At 42.0% G+C, this 21,162-nt stretch overlaps 1 protein-coding gene across 2 annotated transcripts in view; it reads right to left on the bottom strand.

Annotated features, from left to right (window-relative positions):
• The window catches only part of sh3pxd2aa (SH3 and PX domains 2Aa), a 125,733-nt gene that overhangs the window by 50,375 nt on the left and 54,196 nt on the right, over positions 1 to 21,162 (bottom strand). Inside the window, exons 6-7 of one of the 2 annotated variants that reach the window (XM_061048354.1) lie at positions 11,063 to 11,088; positions 1,999 to 2,043 (exon numbers count right to left, since the gene is read on the bottom strand). In XM_061048354.1, coding sequence (XP_060904337.1) covers positions 1,999 to 2,043; positions 11,063 to 11,088 — 71 coding nt within the window. The remainder of the gene's footprint in view (positions 1 to 1,998; positions 2,044 to 11,062; positions 11,089 to 21,162) is intronic. The other variant, XM_061048363.1, reaches the window with a different exon arrangement.

The following is a 21,162-nucleotide window of genomic DNA, read 5'->3' as shown; positions in this document are numbered from 1 at the left end:
GGTACGCTAAAGCTGTTCATGCAGGAGCACAAGCACGGGTAGGCTACACAACGTGGACATGAACTTCCATTATCGAGAAATCCCGGAGTGCTCTGGATTTATCTAAACCAAAACGACTCAAAATCAGCCACAAAGTCAGTGAAGTAGCAGTCTGTCGTCGTTCTTCGATCTGTGCCTACTCCGACTTGTAAACTAAGCACTCTTCATAATTAAAGCCTTCCTAGTGTTGTATTACGATGTTATGTACAAGAGGTAACCATGCTCAGGTCCAGTTAGTCCTGGAGCAGTGTGAGTGCAGGCCAGTGGGGGAATGTGGAGGGCCTTATGGGGCAACTGGGCCCAGTGTAAGTGCGCCCTTAAAGAGGTCATATTATGCCCTTTTTGGGGTTCATATATTTAATCTATGTACCTACTAAAGTATGTTCACAATAGCTAAAGTTTTAAAAAAGTGTCTGTTTTCATGTACTGCTGCTCCATGCACCGGCTCTCTTCTGACTCTCTCTCTAAGGCTCTGAAGTGACCACGGTCAGAGTCCCAAGTGTGCCAAGTCTGATCTGATTGGTCGGCTCTGCCGTAATTGGTCAGTCGCTCAGCACAATTCTCGGAAATGTCACGCCGCTTTTACCATATTGGCAATGCAGCCACTTTGTCTCCGAAGGGAGCATAAACATTAGCACCTTAGCACTACTGTGCTACCGCAGGCTACGGCATATCGTGGGCGTGTTACAGAAGTTAATGGGAGTGCAACATGAGCTGCTGGGCTTGCCACAACGAGCCAATGGGCTTAGATCAGTGATCTCACACTGACAAGACGTCACACTGACACATTTCTTTCGAGGAGGGCTAGAACCGAGCGTTACATGCAGCTAATGCTACAGCTAACAGGAGGACGTAGGAGAAGCCGCGTTTCCGTGGACTTTGAATTTTTGCACATAGATGTGCCTAAACATGCACAGGACACTTGAAAAACACACTAAAGAGCATATAAAACCAGAAAAAGCATAATATGACCCCTTTAAGGTACATTTTGGGGTTACAGTTCCCAACTATTAATTCTGGCATTGGGTTGGTTTGGTATGTTTTCTATGTATTCTGTTTAAATCTATATATTACATTTTTCATATTAGCTGGGATTGGCTCCGGCCCCAAACGGGATAAGCGGGATAAGCCGTATAGATACCAGCTGAATGGATGGACGTTATCCATTCTATTTTGATCTTCATCAACTCTCTTGAAAAACTTGTGTACACTGTTATTTTCCAATATGATTTTACTTCCTTTTTTCATTATAATGGCACACATAATGGGGTATCTGAGTTTGATGTTCCAGACTCACTCTGATTGGCCGATAGTTCCAAAGGCAGGAAAACGACATATGCGTGTCTTTCCCCAGCAATGCCTCAACAACGACTAAAGAACACTGGCTAAATATTCAACAGATGTGATGATCTGTGGATGTTTTTGTGTCTGAAAATGTGTTTTTTATATTTGCAGGAATATCCTGTTCTTTTTTTGGATGATGTTCATTTGCAAAGGAGACAATATTGAATGCAATTCTTTCGCTCTAAATTCATGGTCCCTTTACAGCGACAGTTGAATGAGGTCACAGGCATTGATCCACAGCCAATGTTGCAGGCAAATGTAAAGAACCAGACTTGACACCTCGTTTCAGTCTAAGACACTTTGCTACATGCAGACCTGAGGTCCATGTTTCTCGCTCTCTGGCACCGTGCCCAGCTGTTGTGTTGGCCAACCACGCCTGCTGAGATTGATGGAGAGGGTGCAGAGAGAGAGAGAGAGAGAGAGAGAGAGAGAGACAGAGCAGCTGAATTTGAGCAGATGGGTAGAAGGAGAGGCTGGTGACAGCGCATGCAAAGCAGATGTCGAGAGAAACTCAAGTGTGAAGAGAAATAAAGTGAAGAATCAAAAGGGGATGCAGCCACTCGAGCACAGTAGTGCATGCAAATTCAACATGTTGACATAAACACACAAGGCTACCTGAGGCCTCTTTCCTCGGGCTGTCTGTAAAGCCGTACATCCATACTGCAGACAGAGAGAAGGAAGGAGAGAAGCAGAGAGAGATTATTCAGTTTGACAGCATGCAGAAGCAGCAGTATGGCAGAGCACACCTTTGTCACACCTACTGAACTCTAAAAATAAAGAGGCGAAGGCATAAATAGCTCTGGATCCAAAGTCTGGGCCTATTCCTCTGGGATCGTTACACAAAAGTGGTGGGCAGTGTCTGAAAGTTTCATGCTGGAGAGCATAAAGAGCATCTAAGGACAAGTAAGTGGACGATTACAAACACCCATTATTAATCTCACACTCAAACCCTCCCTCTTTTCAAACTGATAAACACTCACTCCACCCTTCTCATGATACCCCTTTTTCTCCATCTCCTCATATCTTTCAACATTTCCATCCCTCTCTCTGGACCTCCTGGAATGTCTGAGAGGGACGTCAGCCACATCCCCCCTCCTCTGGTTTAAAAAAACATCTCCGTCCAAAACCAGGAAATTAAAAGCCATGCATCAGAGAAGACGGGGGACGGGGAAGCTGGTGACCGAGATTCTGCGTTGCAGCTGATTGATTTGAAGCATGACTATCTGACCCAAAAAAGTTTGTCAGTGACATCTCATCGTGGAAGTGAGACAGCACTGGGGCTTCAGCACTGCTGGACAAAGAAGGACGTATAGATATGGAGTAATTAGACCTGGGACCGTAGCGAGGAATGTTTACGTTCTTCTCATTGAGTCTGTAGGTTTTATTTTTCCAAAAGGTTTTTTGTTTTTTTGTTTTTTTTTACCTAGACCCACCCTGTGCCATAATTGGCAGCAACAATAAGGTCAAACACAAAATTTTGACCTTGGACCCCAATTTTTGCTTCTGGTCTGAAATACACTTTAAAAAATAGAACACATTTTTCAACCATGATTGTTTCTATACTCTCGAGTAAGGAGGTGCCAAAACAGAGGTACATGATGCACAGTTTGAAACACTTTGTGGTTTGTTTGTTTAGTCGTAGGAACAAACCCTATTGGTTCATTTTGGCAAAGATAATATTTTAGATTTAGAAGCAATCATTGAATTTGTGAAAAACAGCATTCTCTGGGTAGAAAGCCTTAAAGCATATTTTAAGTCAAACAAGATCAGACAATCACAGCACAGTAAGGCAGTACCAGGCTTCACTATGTGATCACTGAGTTTTGTAAAGTGCAAATTCTGAGGGTTAACCTTGTATGGTTGGTTAGAACCTTGGATGCTTCCTGGCATTTTCTTTCACACATAATGTCTAATTTGGTTTGGTTCAGGGAAATGATAACGTTTTACAGAAGCTCATAACCCTGACTTTTGTTAAACTGGAGGTTTATGGGCTTAAAAGATTACATCTTTTATTGTTGCTTTAGGGTCAATGGAAACATTGAAAAACCCCACTGCAAATGTTCAGAGTTTCATAAACATGAATCTGAAAGAGGGCGGGTTCCTAAATAATCAACACCTCTTGTGAAGAGACCCACGTTTGAACGCCTCGTAAGAATCATGCTGCCCTGGATCCCGTCCAGCTCTGCCCCTGCTGCGAAGCCGACAGCTCCTCTTAGTTGACTCACGTGAGATAATAAAGGGAAAAAAATCCCCTCTCGCTATCCACCCGGGCCTCAGGAGCTTTAGCGGATTGATGTTGGCCCCAGAGGGAGGGATACGGGCTGGTCCCAGGTCAGCCAGGGTCAAACCCCGCTCACTTACACCCTACCATGATTATAACCCACATGGCTGCTCTTAGTGTAGCACTCAACATCTGATTGATATTAACTCTCCTCCCTTCTTTGGGTCCTCCGTACAAACCCGCCACACACACACACACACACACACACACACACACACACACACACACACACACACACACACACACACACACACACACAAACAGATGCTTAATTCCTTTCAGGACTCTCTGTTGACACCACAAACCAGCAGAACCAGCAGTGTTTCTTCTGTCCCTTTGCTGCGTTGGGTAATTTTCCTACAACTGACTCAAATGTCTACATAGCCCTGCAATCGAGAGCCTAGTGAGGGTGAAAAATAACATTTCCTTTCTAGGTTAAGATTGGAGGGGCTTATTTGACATCACGGCAATCAAAAGGATAGTCTGAGGACTTTAAGGAGTAACGCTTCTGCTCAAACTGTTCGGCCTAATCAAGGAACTACAGGATATCTTCTGAAATAAAACTTACTGATGATGAAACTACAGCAAGGCAAGCAGCTCTGCATGGTTAAACATGATGCACTCTGATACTCTGAGCTAAATGCTGATCGGAGAATGTGCAAAATGTTGATTCTGGGCAGGTGTTGGAGCTAAAAAAAATATGCAGATATGTTGGTATGGGTATATGTTGCCAATAAATACCAAAAAACTGCTGCAAAGAAATGCAAAATTAGGCTTTAAGCAACCTCCAAATCTCCCGGCCAGGCAGGAGGTCGATTTAGCCTACTGGGCAACCAACTTCCAAAAAACACACATTCCAGCTCAAAAATGTACCATGTAGACTGCAATGCTGGTAATCTCTTACTTTTTTCCCGAAAAAAACTGCATTGAGACTGAAATATAGCGCTCAGGGTCTAGAAAAATCGTTGAAGTTTGGGTGCTATTCGACAACATCAGGGTGTGAGAGATTCATCTCTACAAAGAGAATACGTGAAAAAGCTGATTATCTTAAAATTAAAAAAAAAAACGTCTCTGTGAATCCATCCACAACTCTCTCGTTACAGCTGCCTCTATGTTGAAAGATACAATCAGGAGCTAGGAAGGTAAAACCTTGTCACCTGATACTATAAGACAAAGGCAACTAATAACAAATCACAACTAACCAGTATTGATTCAGCACCTCTGAAACAGTAGCGAGACGCCCAATGCTAACTAAGTCAAAGCACAGGCGGGAGCTAACTAGTATTGATACACTGCTTAGCAGGAGAAGGAGGGAGCCGCAAAGGCAAACTAATTTGTTCTCACTGTGACACAAACGTTCGTAGTGACAAATGACGTTTGTGTGCAAACAGGGTGGTGAATGTCCCAGTGCTAACAGAATACAGCCGTTAGCAATGACAGAGCCTCGGAGGGGTCACATCACATCACAGGTCACATCTGTTCCCCAGCGAGCACTGTCACTCCACACGGTCGTAGAGACTTTCTCCTCTTCCTGGTCTCTCATTATGAACGTAACTCCGTTTACACTCTGGCTCACCTCATTTACTGTTTATTTTTTTCGCCTTTTAAAATCTTCTCCTAAAGATTGACAGTCCTTCACTTCAGTTTATGTTGGCATTAATATTTCATATTTGGCTGAGTATTTTCCTGGTTACATTGATAAGCCTCACTGTTCACCTTTTTTTTTTGGACAAATAACTTAGTTCTTGCTCAAAGTTTAAAAAAAAAAAAAAGCGAAATCAGAAGAATGTCATCTGACTATAGTGAACGCATAACTCATACAGTATCCTGCCGTCTTGGACAGGTATAGTGTAAGCTCCTTAAATCACCTCAGTCAGGAATAATCTTGCAATAAATCTGACCATTTATAGCCAAATGGAAATATGGTTTTGCTTGGCTACAGATGGTCCCTGGGTTAGCCAAGCAGTGACGCTATAACTTTCTAGGGCGCAAATTGCTTAAAACCCCAAAAGGGTGAACCAAAACTTTTAGTTTAGAAAGGAGGAGGCTGGTGTGGTAGAGGTAAGGAGGCAGCAGAGTGTGAGCATCATTACCCGGGAAAAGGATCAGTAAGAAGGAAGTCGTATTTAAATGGACCTCGCCTTGTTGTGAGAACGTGCTGTGATTGGTTGTGAGTGATAAGAAACAATGATTCAATCAATTTGTCAGCTGATTATAGCTTGACGCCTGGGTCCATTATTTGATTTAGGTCAAAGTCGACCAACTTCATCTATGTTTCCTAGGAAAAGGCTGATTACTGTAAACTTGATCAAAGTTTATGGATAAAGAATTTTCAGATTTTTCTATGTCCAGTAGATGCTCCGCCTGAACTGTCATTAATTTACGTATTGTAAGATTGTTTAATTGTAGCCCTTAGCGAGTTAGCTAAGAGGGTGCTAGTATTGAAATGTCTGAGCAGCATGGGAGGATAACGGATTTCAGGGCACTGGAGCTTTTGACTTCCAGGAAAAGCAGACTCCCCGTGAACTTGGACTGGAGAACACTGGAGGCCACTTTGACAGTACTGAGGTGATTTAAAGCTGCTCTGTATGTGAGTAGGACTTTGAGAGGTGAAGAAGATGGCTTGGTTACAGCAGAGTTAGCCGTGTGCATGCTGCATGCTCCTCTGTTGTCCCCCAGTGGTGGAATGAACTTCCAAACTCCATTCAATCTGCAGAGTCCCTCTGCACCTTTAAGAAAAAGCTAAAGACCCAGCTCTTTCATGAATACTAACTTAATGATGATGGTCTCCATATTATTGATGATGATGATGGTTCTTGTTTGATAAACGATGACTTATAAGATGGTTTCTATACTGATTAGAGCTCTCAAGAACTGCCCTCAATGTTGTGCTTTGCCTCTGGTCACTTCCTGTCAGCACCTGTGTGTTCAATCAGACTCAAAGCTGATCGTTTGCTCTGACTGACATTGTTCCCTTTTTTCTAGATCCTTGCTTGTGTTGTTCTTACTCTCTGATGTACGTCGCTTTGGATAAAAGCGTCTGCTAAGTGAATTGTAGAATTGTAGAATTGCAAGAAACCAAATCTGGCTGTACTGCGAAAATATTCTACCTTAATATAAGTTAGGGTGCTTCGGTTATTAAGTCTGACACTCATTGAGGTTGAAACAAAAAAGGCCCACCAACAAACAGTTAGACACACTGGCTGGAGTCGTGACTGGACTTTAATAAAGATGAACCACAAAGATTCAATAGTTTCACTTATTTTTCTCTGTCATATTATATTCCCCAAGCCTGCAGCAGCTGTTATTTTTCTGCCTAAATCAATACTCACTTAACCATATCTTCAGTATTGATTTGATAAGAGTGTGCAGACGTTATTATTGCTGGAAATTAAGTGCTCTGTGGGATGTAAACTGTGTAAAAGTCAGCATAAGACGGGTTTGAGTCCTACAGGTTGGTGTATGGAGGCAGGTAATGGAGTGTGTAAGTGTCATACTATAAATGTGTCCACTGACAGAGGAGGTCCTGATGGTACAAACAACAGCCTGGCTCTGAGATTCTAATTAGCTCGGACAGCTTAACAGTTATGTCCACAAACTAGCCCTGATCACTAAAACCTACACATGTCAAAACACACACAAACACACAAAAAGACACAAGCCCTCCTCGCTCCCTCCTCTGAATAAATATGACCAGGCCAGTCAGGCTGAAATCTTATCCACTGTGCCACGTAAACAAACTAGTGCCTGTCTAACAGTCTCAACCCCCGTAAGCCTCTGCAGCCCAAACAGCACCCTCCTCTGATTCCTCTGAATCTGGCCCTCACATGGAAGGAGTACGAGTTCCATCTGCACTGCAGAAATGTGGGGCAAGTGTGGAGCTATGAGCCCTGAAACTCCCTGAATCTGACCCGCATGTTTAAAAAAAAACAATTCTGACATCTTCATCCCCTTGCGCCATAAGGATAGTTTTTTTATTTCTTCGGTAAGGAACTACCAAGATGTTCTCATCTTTATCTTCATCATATATCCTGTGTATTATGAGCATGACATTAATGGCATTTGTCTGTGACGCAAGAGAGTCTCTGGATAGACTAAAACTGAAAATTGTACATTTGAGACAATCCAGATGCTAATGCATTTGAACTGACTTGGTATTTCACAATACTGAGGCAATAAAAAAAACAGTGTACATGCTTTGTTAAAAATATCCTCTGTCTCCTGGAAAAAGTGCTCTGCTTCAATGAAAGTGATTCATTTTTTGTTTTCAGCGGCAGCAACAACAACATTGTGTTTGGCATTAACAGAAAGAACAGGAAGATGCTGCACGCATAGTCATTATGGTTAAACAGAAAAAAAAAAAAAAAATCTGCTCCAAGTTACAAAGTAACTACGGGAACACCAGCAGACATGTGACAGTTTGTATAATCACGGGAAGTTGAATATTTCATGACAAACAGCAGTCAAATGTCCATCTTTCTTCAGCTAATGTTGGGGACGTCCAGAACATGTTGGACGATAGTTTTACACATGGATGGTTCCAAATTTGGCAAGATTAGAGTTTTATGATGCTTTTATCACACATAATGCAACAACTGTATGTACCTCTTAAACAAACGGGATACAAGCTCTTGATTAGAAGAAGTGTTGAGAAGTGTTTATTGGGCTTGTTTGTAGAGAATTTTTCCTTCTCCACTGTGAATAGGTTTAATGCTAACATTGTCAAACCATGTCTTTTAATATTCATTTTGAAAAATACATATGACAGTGCTAGAGTTAACAGTAATAGATACAATCTCCATTTTACAGTTAATAAACAGGGGCGACCAACAAGCTGAAACCCTAGTTGATGGTGAGAGGGTTACTGTGGTTGCAAAACAGAGAATGGTAAGCCTTCAAAATCATCTCAGTGACTTCCACAGAGAGCAGCAGCAGAGAGGAAACCTCACAAAAGAGGTTGTGTGCAGAGGAATCTTCAGAGAACTTGATATCTTTGTGTCATTAAGGTAGAGTGTTTATTCATTATCCATGCAAAGAAAAGCACAGGTTCTATGTCCACAAAGAGTGTGAATCTGTCAATATTTCATATTTCATTTCAAGTCCAATTCTGAGGGTCATGATTCAATCGAAAAATCGACTTTGGATTCAAACCGATTCCTGATTCCAGGATCGACTCCAACATGCTGTGCCCAAAGAACCCACAAATGGTTATTTGACATTAAGAAAAAGCTCAATAAAATGTGTTTAAGATGCTGCAGCCTCGATAGTTGTAAAGGTGTTATCAGCAGGTCATTGAAAATGAACCAGACGATAGATGATGTTATTTTTATTGTCCATTCAGAATTGGGTGCAGATTGGTAAAGTGATGTTCTATTTATTTTAACTTTGGGTATAGTGGCATATGATGTGAGCTTAAACATTTGAATCATTCCTGAAGTAATTCATTTTCAGTTTCTAGATGCTGCGTGTTGAACATGTTGGGTCAGGCTCACTCTTACTCTGTGGTTTGTAGAATCCACAGTGCGCTCAAATGCTTGCCATCACTGAAAAGGAACACACTGAAGGCCTTGCTGATCCATAGACAGTACAGGCAGCAAGTTGGTATGTTGGACACAGCTTTAACATCACCAACACTGTGAGCTAGCTAATGTAGCTAATGTTAGCAGCGCAACTGACAAGCCAGGACATGACAAACAATCTGCTGCATGTACCAAAGAAGGTGGAGAGAGGGCGCACGGAAGAAAATGCCAGCGGTGGGTTTGCCATGCTCAAACTTACTGCTGGCGAAAATGTACTCAGGATGTAAGATGGTACGTTTTGAAAAAACTTCTATGGGACATTTTGAATCAATTCCGATAAATAGAAATGAACAAATGCGATTCTGACGGGAAGTGATTCTAAGAATAGACATTCAGACGACCTTAAAGCCCCCCCTGACTAACTTTGTTACTTCAGGTCAAAGCAGAGACACACAAATGAAAGAATCCACCTGTTTGAAAGCGTAGTGCAAAATACTTCACTAAGGAGATGTGGAGAAAATACTGCAAGCTGGCTTATCTGCAGCAGCGATCTGCTTCCAAGAACTCAAACCACTTTGAGGAATGTCAGTGTAATTGAATTGGTAAGCACCCCGCAGGACTACAATGCCTTGTGGGAGGGTCACAAAGTTCCCTTTCTTTAGGTCTAAAAATAAACTCACCATCAATGTCAAGACTTGTTTACCTGAAGGAGATAGAATTCAACTTACACACAACTTTTCTGAATGAGGAAAAAAATTCAAAGAGCCCCCCCATCCCCAGCTACTTCCAGCTTTGCTTTAAAACCTACATTATGAAGAAGTATCCCAAGATGTTTCTATCCATATACACAATATTTGAGTTAAATATCAATACAAAGAAGTCTTTAACGGCATCTGTGGCAAGAAAATCATACCACAAGCTTTTTCTCTAGAATAATTCACAAGAGGAAAGACTGGTGTTTCTCTTAGTTTATTCAGCCTACATAGTCTTAAATACACAGGGCTCACAGATGCATATGTGAGTTACTCACTCGTATTTTTTTTTATAAAGCAGGTGTACGCTAGCAAATTCCCCTGTCATTACAGTACATTTGAAAAGATGCTTAATGAGGCTGAAAAATCCTTGACAGAGAGGAAGTCTTGTAGTCAAGCAAGCAAGTTGTTTTGTGTTTTGTTGGCTTATATGTACTACATTCACATGCAGGATATGAAGGCAATGGTTCAAGACCTGTCCAAGGCTATACTCTTTACTTTACTGTATTGTGTTTGTTCGCTCTAATGGAAGTATTACAGCCTGTGTTTACCTCCTAAGTCCTGAGAAACAAGACCACACAGATCCGGATAAAATCCAAAGCCTCTTACAAGCGCATACTTTCATTGCAGTATATAACAAGAACATTTCTTTCTTCTTCCTTGTTGAAAATGGTTTGGAATATCTACTGACATGTAGGCTGTCATGCAAAAAGAGCTTAGCCTGAAACTGAAACCACTGCAAACTCACAATCTGTCAAATGTCTCGACCACCACAACAGAGAACAGTGTTAATGACTCTATTTTCACATCGCAAACATCCATCAGGCAATTCTGAAACCCCACCCTGCAATCTATGGCCAGAAGTAGAGGGGCTTGACAGCTTTTTGAAACCGCCACCGAATCACGGTCGACAGTAAGTCAGCATCCCACAGCGGGACAAGTAAACATATCACACATTGACACCACATGGATTACAGACAAGTCGCAGAGAGAGAGATTCAGAGTCGTATGCCAAAGAGCATAACATCCTGCCTCGGATCCCAAGGAAGGGTTTTATTAAGAGCAACAAGTTCAAAGAGAAAGAAGGCTGTGAGCTATAGGATACTGAAGGAAAACAGGTGACTTACCCGATTTGCGCTTGGAGCCATAGTCCCTGAAGGAGAAGCAACACAAGAGGGACATAGTTAGTGGTCAGCAGACGCGCTCCCCCCCCCCCTCCTCCAGGTCAATAACAAAGCATGCAGTCACCGCATATTGATTCTAACACTCCTGAATGGGAAAAAAGAAAACAGCACTTGCTCCAAACACACATGCATGCAATCGGCTTTGGCAACGCTAAGAAATGCATGTGTTTTGAGGGAGAGGGAGAGAAACAGAGCGAAGGATGGGGAGAGAGAGGGAGGAATGACTTTGGCCGGCTGCCCGTACTCCCCGCAACAGACACAAATTAGTCATGTGACTCCCAAAGCGGCACCACCATCCTCTTTCTGTACTCCTTCTCTCCCTCCCTTCCTCGTCCCGTCAGAAAGAAGGCGACCTCTCCCCACATTCAGAGAGACGGAGGATCACTTTAAGATGCCCTGCTTAATGGATTCTAATGGGATTATGCCACAGGGCTAAGCTATAGATGGAGGGGGGGGGGGGGGGGGGTGACACAGAGTTTTAAGTGTGCTTGTATGAGGTTTGCTGTGCTAGGCTTGTCCACCTTTGCCCTTGTCAATAGTGCCTTTCGGACTTGGAATTGTGTTAAAAAAAAAGATTGGCAAAGTGAGAGATCAAGGTGAAGATAGCTATTTATAGAAACGCAGACCTGACAATCTGTCCATCGTCACTCTGCAGCCTCCCTCCCATCCTTCCTCCCTTCCTTCCTGCTCTCTACTCTCTACTGCCTCTTGTACTATTCAAAATCATGTGTCTTTTTCTGTTTTCCCAAAGGGCTTTTCAAAACCTTCATCCAACCTCAATTTAGCCCTGTCATCCTCCTGCAGTACATTTGGAAAATTATAGAAATAGGCAGCAGCTGTGTAGTAACACAAAAGCACAATTCTGTAATAAAGAGCAAAATCCAACAAGGAAGCATTTCTCTACTTTCGAAGTACATGTTGTTTAAAAATAAACACAACACGGGTTCTAATATCAACCCCCAGAGACAGAGAAGTGCTTTATGGATGACTGATGGCAACATAACTGTAATTTGAAGAGGAGTACCAGATTGCTTGTGATGGCTGTTGCTTTATCTCTGGATAACAAAGGGATGTGTGTGAAGTCAGCAGGTGTAGAGGCAGGCGTGTTGGAGTGGATGACAAGTTTGAATTCATGCCCACAAAGAGGCATTGCATGTAATTGATCGTGGATGTCCTCTAAGATTCAGGGTCAACTACCCGGCTCTGAGAGTGTATGCTTGATTTGGGACAGTTGACCTAGCTTGTGAAACAGGCCATTTTCCCTAATGAGGGACCTCTCCTCTTGTCAGGTATGATGCAGTGCAAATAGGCCTGGAAGATTATGCCGCAGTGCCAGGAGAGCAGAGACAGCCTCGGAGCATGCATAGCCAGCAGTCAAGGTAGTGCCCTCTCACGGCATGAGGTTAATGAAAACCTCCTCTCGGCTCTTGCTGCGACCGCACTCCGGCTAATAACCCACATGAACGCAGGGAGACATTGTAGGCGCAGACAGACCAGACAAGCAGCAAAAAAGCAACGTCTCAGGATGCTTTAGTGTCACTGTGCTTTGCTCTTGCTCTTTCTCTGTCCCATCCCTTCATCCCCCCACCCCTGTGATCTGATGCATCTGTCTCTTTGTGACCGGCCACAGCCGATGAATAAAGCCTTTATACTGACCTCTCCATCAAGATCGCTCTGTGCTAGCAACCAGAATATGCTTCATTGTCACCAAAAGTGGGACACAGAGAGAGCGGGACTTGACCCTCGCCTCATCCCATCCATCTGTAGCAATGCGGGACGTCATGACCTCTAATACACAATAAATGGACAGCGTTCCATTCAATGGCCAATATATTTTAAATGAGAGGCAACTGCAGAGTGCCTGGATGTTTCTTAGTGGAAAGTATGCTGTGGACAGACCGAGCCTCAGATATGGCAGGATATTTGCCAGGATGTTTGTCCTTTTTGCTCCAGGCTTGCCACAGTGAAGTTAAACGACGCTGATTTCCACTGTTCAAGCACACAGGAATGTTTAAGATTTCCAAGCGATGCTAACCGCTGTGTTCACTTTGTCATTTACCCGGTACACTTCTCTTTAGGGCCGTCTCCTTGAGGTATTCCAATCAGAAGTCTTGAAGACCCGTAATCAATTTAGATTTGATCAGTCAACTGATTGTCCTTTGTATTTTTTCAAAAGCATGACGGGCCGCATACTTAAAAAACTGAATCTCAAAATAGCCCTTCAGTGGTAATCGTTAATGTCTAGGAGTCGAAATATCCACAGCTGGTGTTTTGGGTTGGTGCTCTTGATCGTCAGAGGAGGATGTGAGCTGAGCTGCAAATTTGAAGGGTTGCTCGGTTTTGGCTCGCCTTCAGTGTTAATCATTTGCAAGGTTGTAATTGGTGACCAAAAAATAACAACATCAGTCTTCTTCTCTCTAAAAGTATGTTTCATGACAAATGCAAATCTCTTTAAAGCTCTTGTTGGGGGCTTTGGGGGTCTGCAAGCTGAGTCGTCAAAACTTTAGCTCAGTAACTGGCTTAAATCCTTCACATGGGTCATTTATATAGTAAGTCTAAAGGATGGCGATGTGAGAAATGGAAGTACTTGAGGAAGACTCTGATAAGTAAATGTGTGTCTAAAAGGTTGAATCGTGAGACTCCTGTAGGCTTTGGAGTTTGATGTAGCGCTAAACTGAAAAAAGGTAACTCCTATGGCTTAATAGGGCATGATGGATTCAAGTCAACTGGTAAAAAAGCATCTGCCATAGCAACCAGCACAATTGTCAGCTAGCCCAATTTGCCACATTAAAATATGTGATCTCTATTATTTAAATATCCAGTCTTTCCTTTCTATTTCTCTTCTTTATATTTGTAGTATCGCTTATACAAAAATGATTGAAAACTTGTGTTAGTAAATGAAAAAGCCTGTAACAAGTATAGCCTTTGTAAATGACAGTTAACCAAAGAGCAGGCGGCCTTATGAAGGACTGCCCCGCCTTCAGCCCATGCTACAAATGTTCTGATGTGCATGCCGACTGACTACTGGGTTAATTGAACAGGCTAACGGTAAACGATCCACACAGGGTGACAATACAACGGCGTGGGACCTGGAAATGGCTGGGTGTAACTTATCAAGGAGGTGAGGTGAGGACAGGGGGCCAATGAATGAGTTTTGTTTCGTGGAAAACAGCGGCGGCATGAAAAGTACTTTGCTGTAGCAACACTCCCAGGGAGCCTGTTAAGCTATTCATGCTGTGCTTGGTTTGAAAGGCAAACACGACCTCAAAGCTCTATAAACAACTTCCAATCAAGAGAGAGTAAGGGGCGTAAGCAGTTTCTGGTCCAGCTCTATACGTCTGAGAAAAAAATCACTCATCTTCTCACTCATTAAGAAGATGCTGTGCTGTACTCGACTGTCCGGGGTTAATTGTTTTTAATGTATAATCAGATGCAGCTTCAGAAGATACAGACGTTGAAACTTGTTGTTAATCCTGACACATATAGTGATTGCTAATTGGATCAATAGCATGTGCTTTTACTGTTGTAAAGGAAAGCAGGTCAAAGTAAAAGGTTGGCTCGTATCACGTGTGGGTGGTTGTTGGCATTAAGCATGCACAATGGGCTTTAGCACAACATGCCTGAATGCCTTCGAAGCATTAGCCCACTAAAAGAGCTCTGGAGGGAAATATTAGTCAACATGCAGGCACATTAGGCATGCTAGAAAGTAGCAGGTAATTACAGAAGCCCCTATTTAGCAGCCCAATTAACCTGGTTTGAGGAAGAGGAGGCATTATTTTCGATAATAAAGTAAACGTGAGAAGGCTTGTTAGCGAGGCGGCTAATATTTAAAATTATATAAGGACATGCCACAGGGAGTCTGGCCTTTATTTTTTGGCTTTATCTAAGGTTTTGGAGGCATCTGCAAAGCATTAGGACACAAAGGAGGAGCATGGTAGGGCAACACTGTGAGTGAGGGTTGGAGGTCTAAGGAGGGAATACAGAAACACAGGGTCCAGTTCTCTGTGCAGTGACCCGAATCCTTGAGGCTGAAATCAAACTCTTCCCTCGAGGGCTGAGCAACCAGGCTCCGGCTGCCAACTTTTTCCCCACGTCTCCTCCAGGTATGGAGAGGAGGAAGCGAAGGGTGAAAGGGGACGTGAAGAATACATACTGCAGTGGTGGAGAAAAGTGGTGGTGCTTTATGTGGCTAGGTGGGGATTTCAAGGTCTTTTTTTTTTTACAGCCAGATGCGAAAAAGCTACACCGGTCCTGCTGACAGTTTGTTTTTGCACAGGAGTTCTTGAGATCTTACAATTTAGCAGTATACTTCTAGCATTATATCACAGTGAAGAAAAAGGTTTTCAAATGAGACCAAGATCTATTTGAAGGAGCAATATGTGAGATATCTACAGAATGAAACCCTTGAATGGCCTTACTTTAATATCAGACATTAAGGAAACATGCTGTGTTGAAGTGCTGGCTTCTCTGATAACAATGCAGCAGCACAGTATGTCCTTCTTCTAACTTTTGATTCCAGTCCGTATTTGCTTTGACCAGAGAAGGAAGCGGTTTTAAGGGACCCCCCACACAGCTGAATTGGACGCCCCTCGGTTTTTGCCAGGCAGGTGTTGCAGAGATGAAGTGTGCAAGCGAACTGGTATAGACATAACTGATTATACCCGACATTAAAAGCCTTTTTTTTCTCACCAGAAACAAGGTAAAATAGAATAAATATTGGTGATGGGAGTTAAGACTAATGCAGAGCTAAACACTGAAGCTTCCGTGTCCGGGACATGGGCAACCCGCATGCGCATCGACTCTAGTGAGGAAGGGGCGAGGGGAGGCAGCTCTTACTAATGTTTAGAATTTGGACTGCAGTACCAATTTTTAAACTTTACGTGTCAGAGATTTATTTTATTTTTTTAAAGATTTATTTTTGGGCTTTTTGTGCCTTTAATGGAGAGACAGGACAGTGGATAAAGTCAGAAATCAAGGAAAGAGAGAGAGAGGGGAATGACATGCAGGAAAGGAGACACAGGTGGGATTCGATCCTGGGACCGCCCGCTTGGAAGACCAAGGCCTCCATACATGGGGCGCACGCACTAACCGCTGGGCCACCAGCGCCCCTGTGTCAGAGTTAAATATTGATCCTTTAATAACTGTCTCTTTTGCAGAGACACTTGGTTTAAAAATGGTGCGAAAATATTTAAGCATGCATTGTTACCGACAATGCCGCTAAGTTAAAATTGTTGTGATTCTGACCACAGGAATGTTTTGGTAAAGTTTATGAAGTGACTAAAGGTGCCTCTATGTGTTGGGTTTGTGGGTATAAATCTACCAAGGCATGTGCGCTGAACCACACACAAAAACACGAGCAGATGGGCCGGTTGAATACACAAAGAACACACACACTCACAGACTTTTTTGTCACACTTTTCATCACATTCTGACGTTTGGTCACGGTGTGTTCACTGACTACAGCTCCATGAAGCAGGAGCACTTTCATGCATGTCTCATCAGCTCCAGAGTTGGAGGCTCTCGACATTGATTGTCAAGCACAAAACAGATGTGAGTCCTTCTGGTGAGGCAGGCCATGTGGTGGAAGGGTCAGCAGGGTCAGCCTCCGAGATCAGCTGACTACAGGACGGTTAGTCAAGATATCTTTAACTGTTAGCTCATTTATGGACATAAATTTGATTTTCAAATACATTACTTCTGCTGTGATCACAGATATACCATACCATACCGACGTTGTGATATTGGGTCTAAGGAACCACTCTCTTGACTAGCTGCTTTTGTCGAGTTGAATTCAGAATTGTGTAAAAATGAAATACCTACATTTAGAGGTAAACTGTTATCGAAAGGATTACCATTTTTTGACTGAGAGGAACTTTGTTTGTGCCTGTTTACACCTGTAGATGCATGCCAAGTCGTTATGAACGGACCTGAGATATACAATTTTCAGATGTGTTTGTATGGGTGGTAATCAGTTTTGTTAAGTTCTTAATGATTGTTTTGAAAAACACAGTTTGAAGAATGAAGTCACAGCAGTTTGTCTGCCACAATCAGACACACATGATAATAAGACACGATGCAATTCATGGCTTTTGTTTTCCACACTGCCTTGCTTCCCCCTCTTTCCTGGCTGGTGTGAGATTGGAGCGCAGCTGAACAGGGATTATGTTGGCTCTTGTGGTGAACAAAATGAGGTTGTTAGCAGTTTTAAGCCTCTTAAAGACAAACACTAGTTCTGATTAACTAGTGCATACTCAAGTTCAGTTGTACTCACAGTCAGGGAATAATAAGTGCTTCGGCCTGCCATTTGTTTTCTCACCTGCTGTCTGACTCTGACATTCCTGCATTATGACATTTTTTTTCTAAAAGCTGGGAAAACTCAACATGTATAAAACTTTGGAGCAAAAGGAAAATCTCTTGTAAAAGAAAATCCCTGGACAAGTTGTAAAAAATTCAAAAGCTAAAAATAGTTCTGTGGATTATTCCACATCGCACTGTGTCAATAAGGTTTCAGTTTCATGTTCTATATTTTATCCTTCTTCCAAGTATGAGAATGATTGGAATTGACAAAAATTTACTGTAAATATTTTGATACCAACTCTCTTTTTTTTCACAAAAAAATAAATAAAAGCTTAGAAAACTGCTGTTAAGGCAATGAATTTAGTCATTAAGATTATATTAGTGGGATGACAGAAAGAGGGCTAATCAATGTGTTTAGCATACAGTAACTGCTGCAAGTTAATGACTCTCAAAGGCCCCCTGCTACACCGGCCTGCAGGACCAGTAAACAAACACTTCCTGGGATTACTGTTTTAGCCTCTCTCTCTCTCTCTCTCTCTCTCTGTGTCAACCTCCCTCCCATCACCCCTTCCCTTCACACCTCCAGTTTATCCCAGAGTGTCATCAAATCTAGACCCCAGACCTAACCCTGTTAACCACAGGCCCACCTACTCTAAGCCCCTCAAGAGCCCCAGATTGCCCCCCAGCCATCCCCTGTCTTTCAGCGCTGTGGAAAGACTAAAACCCACTATGAGCATTAGCACTCCAGACGGGATTCAAGGAATCAACTGAGCTCAACACACCTCTGTACACACAAGAGTTACTTATTGTAAACACATGGGCAGTCAGAATAATGAACAAAAATGTTATTTTTTTGTTATTTTAAGAATAAAAGTACACAGAAAGTTCCTGCTCCTGTGAGGAGGTTTTAGGATCCTCATGCATAGAACACTGTTTTATTTCTGAGTTAGCTACTAAGTGAGTTGTCTGTCTACATAAGAGGACCTGTTAACACATGTTACCCTAAATGTTGTGCTGCATGTGGACAGTCATCACAAATGTAGTATCTCTATAACTTATTTTTTTAGTTGACTAAATGTATAAAACACAGAAGCAAACGTGGCTTTTAGTTATTCCTATCTTTAAAATATTTGATTGTTATTGTACGTCCCCTTTTTAGCATATTATATTTCAGTGAGAAATAAAGACAAAGTCACTGTGCCGTCCTACTAGAACATTAACTTCTGAGTTGAATCATTTAGAGATTACAATAGATCAAGATAAGCTATAACACTATTTGAATTCTGCATTTCTTCTGTGCTTCGTTTATGTTCTGTGTTGCTTTGATAAACTCAACTGCTGGTCAGACTAACTTCAGTACAAACGTCAGCTAATATACATTACCAACAGTGACTTAACCAACTCACTGACCTGCAGCTGTTACACTTTCAGACCACACATAGCATCTCCAATTCAACTACTGCCAACACTAAAACATGCTGACTCACCTATACCTTAATATTTTAGAACATGTTCTATAAGCTAAGCTAACTCCCCTCCTCCTTTTCAGGCACCAAATAACAGAACATGTTCACTCTCCTCTCCACAGGTGGAAATGCAAACCTGACCTTGAGCCTATTTTTGATGTTATCCTCCACCTCCATGCACAAAAAGATGTCATCATTATCTCTTTGTTTATGTCACTCTTTGCTCCAGAACCTTTATGAACGTGACACAAAAGTCATGTGAAGCAAACACTGTGATTTCTTATAATAATAGTCAACACTTGTTTGTTTGTTTTTTCAGCAACACAAGCAGCAAAATACAGATTCACAGCTATAGTGGGAGTAAGAATGTAAATCTCAAGTTTGATAACTACAATAAGCTACTTGTCATATACTGAATAAGGCTGCAGCAGCTCAAGTCCAAAATGTTTCTCATCAAGCGAGGCTGCATTTAAGTGCTAAGGAATTCAGCCTTCCATTCATGAGAGAAAGAATGTTATTTCTTTCACTTGTTTGTTTGTTTTTTCAGCAACACAAGCAGCAAAATACAGATACTGAACTGAACGAAAAGCTGAAAAAGGCTCAGAGAAATGCTTGAGAATCTGGTCAGACAGAGGAGACATTTATAGAAAGAGGGAAGCCCCAGGGAGGTTTTCTGAGTGGACAAGAGATTGGACCACAGGCTGACCTGGATACAGACACTTCCAGCTGTTTGTATTGTGAAGTACGCCACCATGTGGACGATGACTGGAGGGTAGAATAGCAGCTTGTGTTAAATGTCTGTGATTTCTCACTTTTGATGATGACGCTGATGAGATCTCTTTGCAAAGACAAAAGGCTGAAAAACGTACCATGAAACACAAGCAGCTCCATTTACAACATCGCAGGAAAAGATCAGGACATTGTTGAAGGCTCTTTGACACAACTTTGCTCTTTGGATCTAGATCTACTTTGAGGAATAACTGAGTGAAAGAGATTCTCAATATAACCTTGTTGAAGCTTCAGTTTGATGCAAACAATTTGTATGAATGCTTAGAACATCATCTGAGTCGGAGACAGAACCTGTTAGCCCGCATCAACAGGTTATCGCTTCAGGCTGGTTACTAGTTTGAGCCAAACATGAGCAGAATTTGTCTACTCATCCCAAAAGATCCAAGACAAAAGAAGACATACATTATTTTGTCTATTTTTTTTTCATTCAATGTGGTATTTCCATGAGAACAAGAAGTCTATCATTACACCCCGAGTATTGTCTATGAAAGTACCAGAAGGTTTCTGTGTGTTCTGGATAACAATAGAAGCTTTGCAAGAGCAAGATGGTGAATGGCAAATTCTCCTTCTCAGACGATGCAAATGTGGAACAGTACAGAGATCCAGGGTTCACTAGTGAGAACGGTCAGGAGGTCTCTTTTCCAGCAGTGTGTTGCTTTTCTCTCTTTTATGCATGAACAGCACTTCAAACAAGTTTGTATGCATTAATATCATTTATAAATGTGGCTATTTTTTAAAGTGACACTGCCCAGCTCTAGACTCATTTTACCGAGCTATAGTGGAGAGAGAGTCACACATACTGTTACATTTGAAACATCTCAGGAGACAGAAAAATCACGAATGACACCGTCTCAAAAAAAAGATACTAACATAAGAAAAGGAAAAAATTAAGACTTTTTTTTTTACATTCTACGATATCACTGTGTGGCCTTTAAAACTTTAAGCTTGAACAACATCCACGAGCTGATATTATCGAGCTGATTGTTTCACAGAGCGTATACTGCCGAAAGCAATGATTGGGGGTTATTATCAAGAGGGTGCCATCAAATCGTTTTTTTCTAACATACACTGCATTGTTTGCAAGACTCTCTGCACTGTCTGCAGCTCATCAAGCAGACGGTGGTCTGCACTGGCATCGTGACAATTTATAGTAACATCAAATGTTCTTCAATATAGTTACCTTCTTAAGAAAGCAGACTTCTGAGCACCATTACACAGTCACATGTGTGAAGAAAAAGTGTTCAAGCCGCACAGGTGAGGTCTGTTCAAGCTTAAAAAAAATCACTCAATTAGATTCCAAATGAGTATTAGCTGAATTGTCCCATCCTAAGATGAATTGGTATTGGTCTTTATTGGCAGGGCTCCACTCACGACTCCTTGTGCGGGTCCAAAAACCCAAACTTTTTGGAACCACTCAGATGGAGGGAACAGTTCCCATGTGTATGAATATGTCTTTAACGTCTGTAACTGTGTTCACATAAACTACATGTT

This window comes from Labrus mixtus, chromosome 2 (genome assembly GCF_963584025.1).
Source record: "Labrus mixtus chromosome 2, fLabMix1.1, whole genome shotgun sequence".
NCBI lineage: Eukaryota > Metazoa > Chordata > Actinopteri > Labriformes > Labridae > Labrus > Labrus mixtus.
The sequence above is the reverse complement of the archived record's forward strand: the minus strand, read 5'-3'. Positions and strand labels throughout refer to the sequence as shown.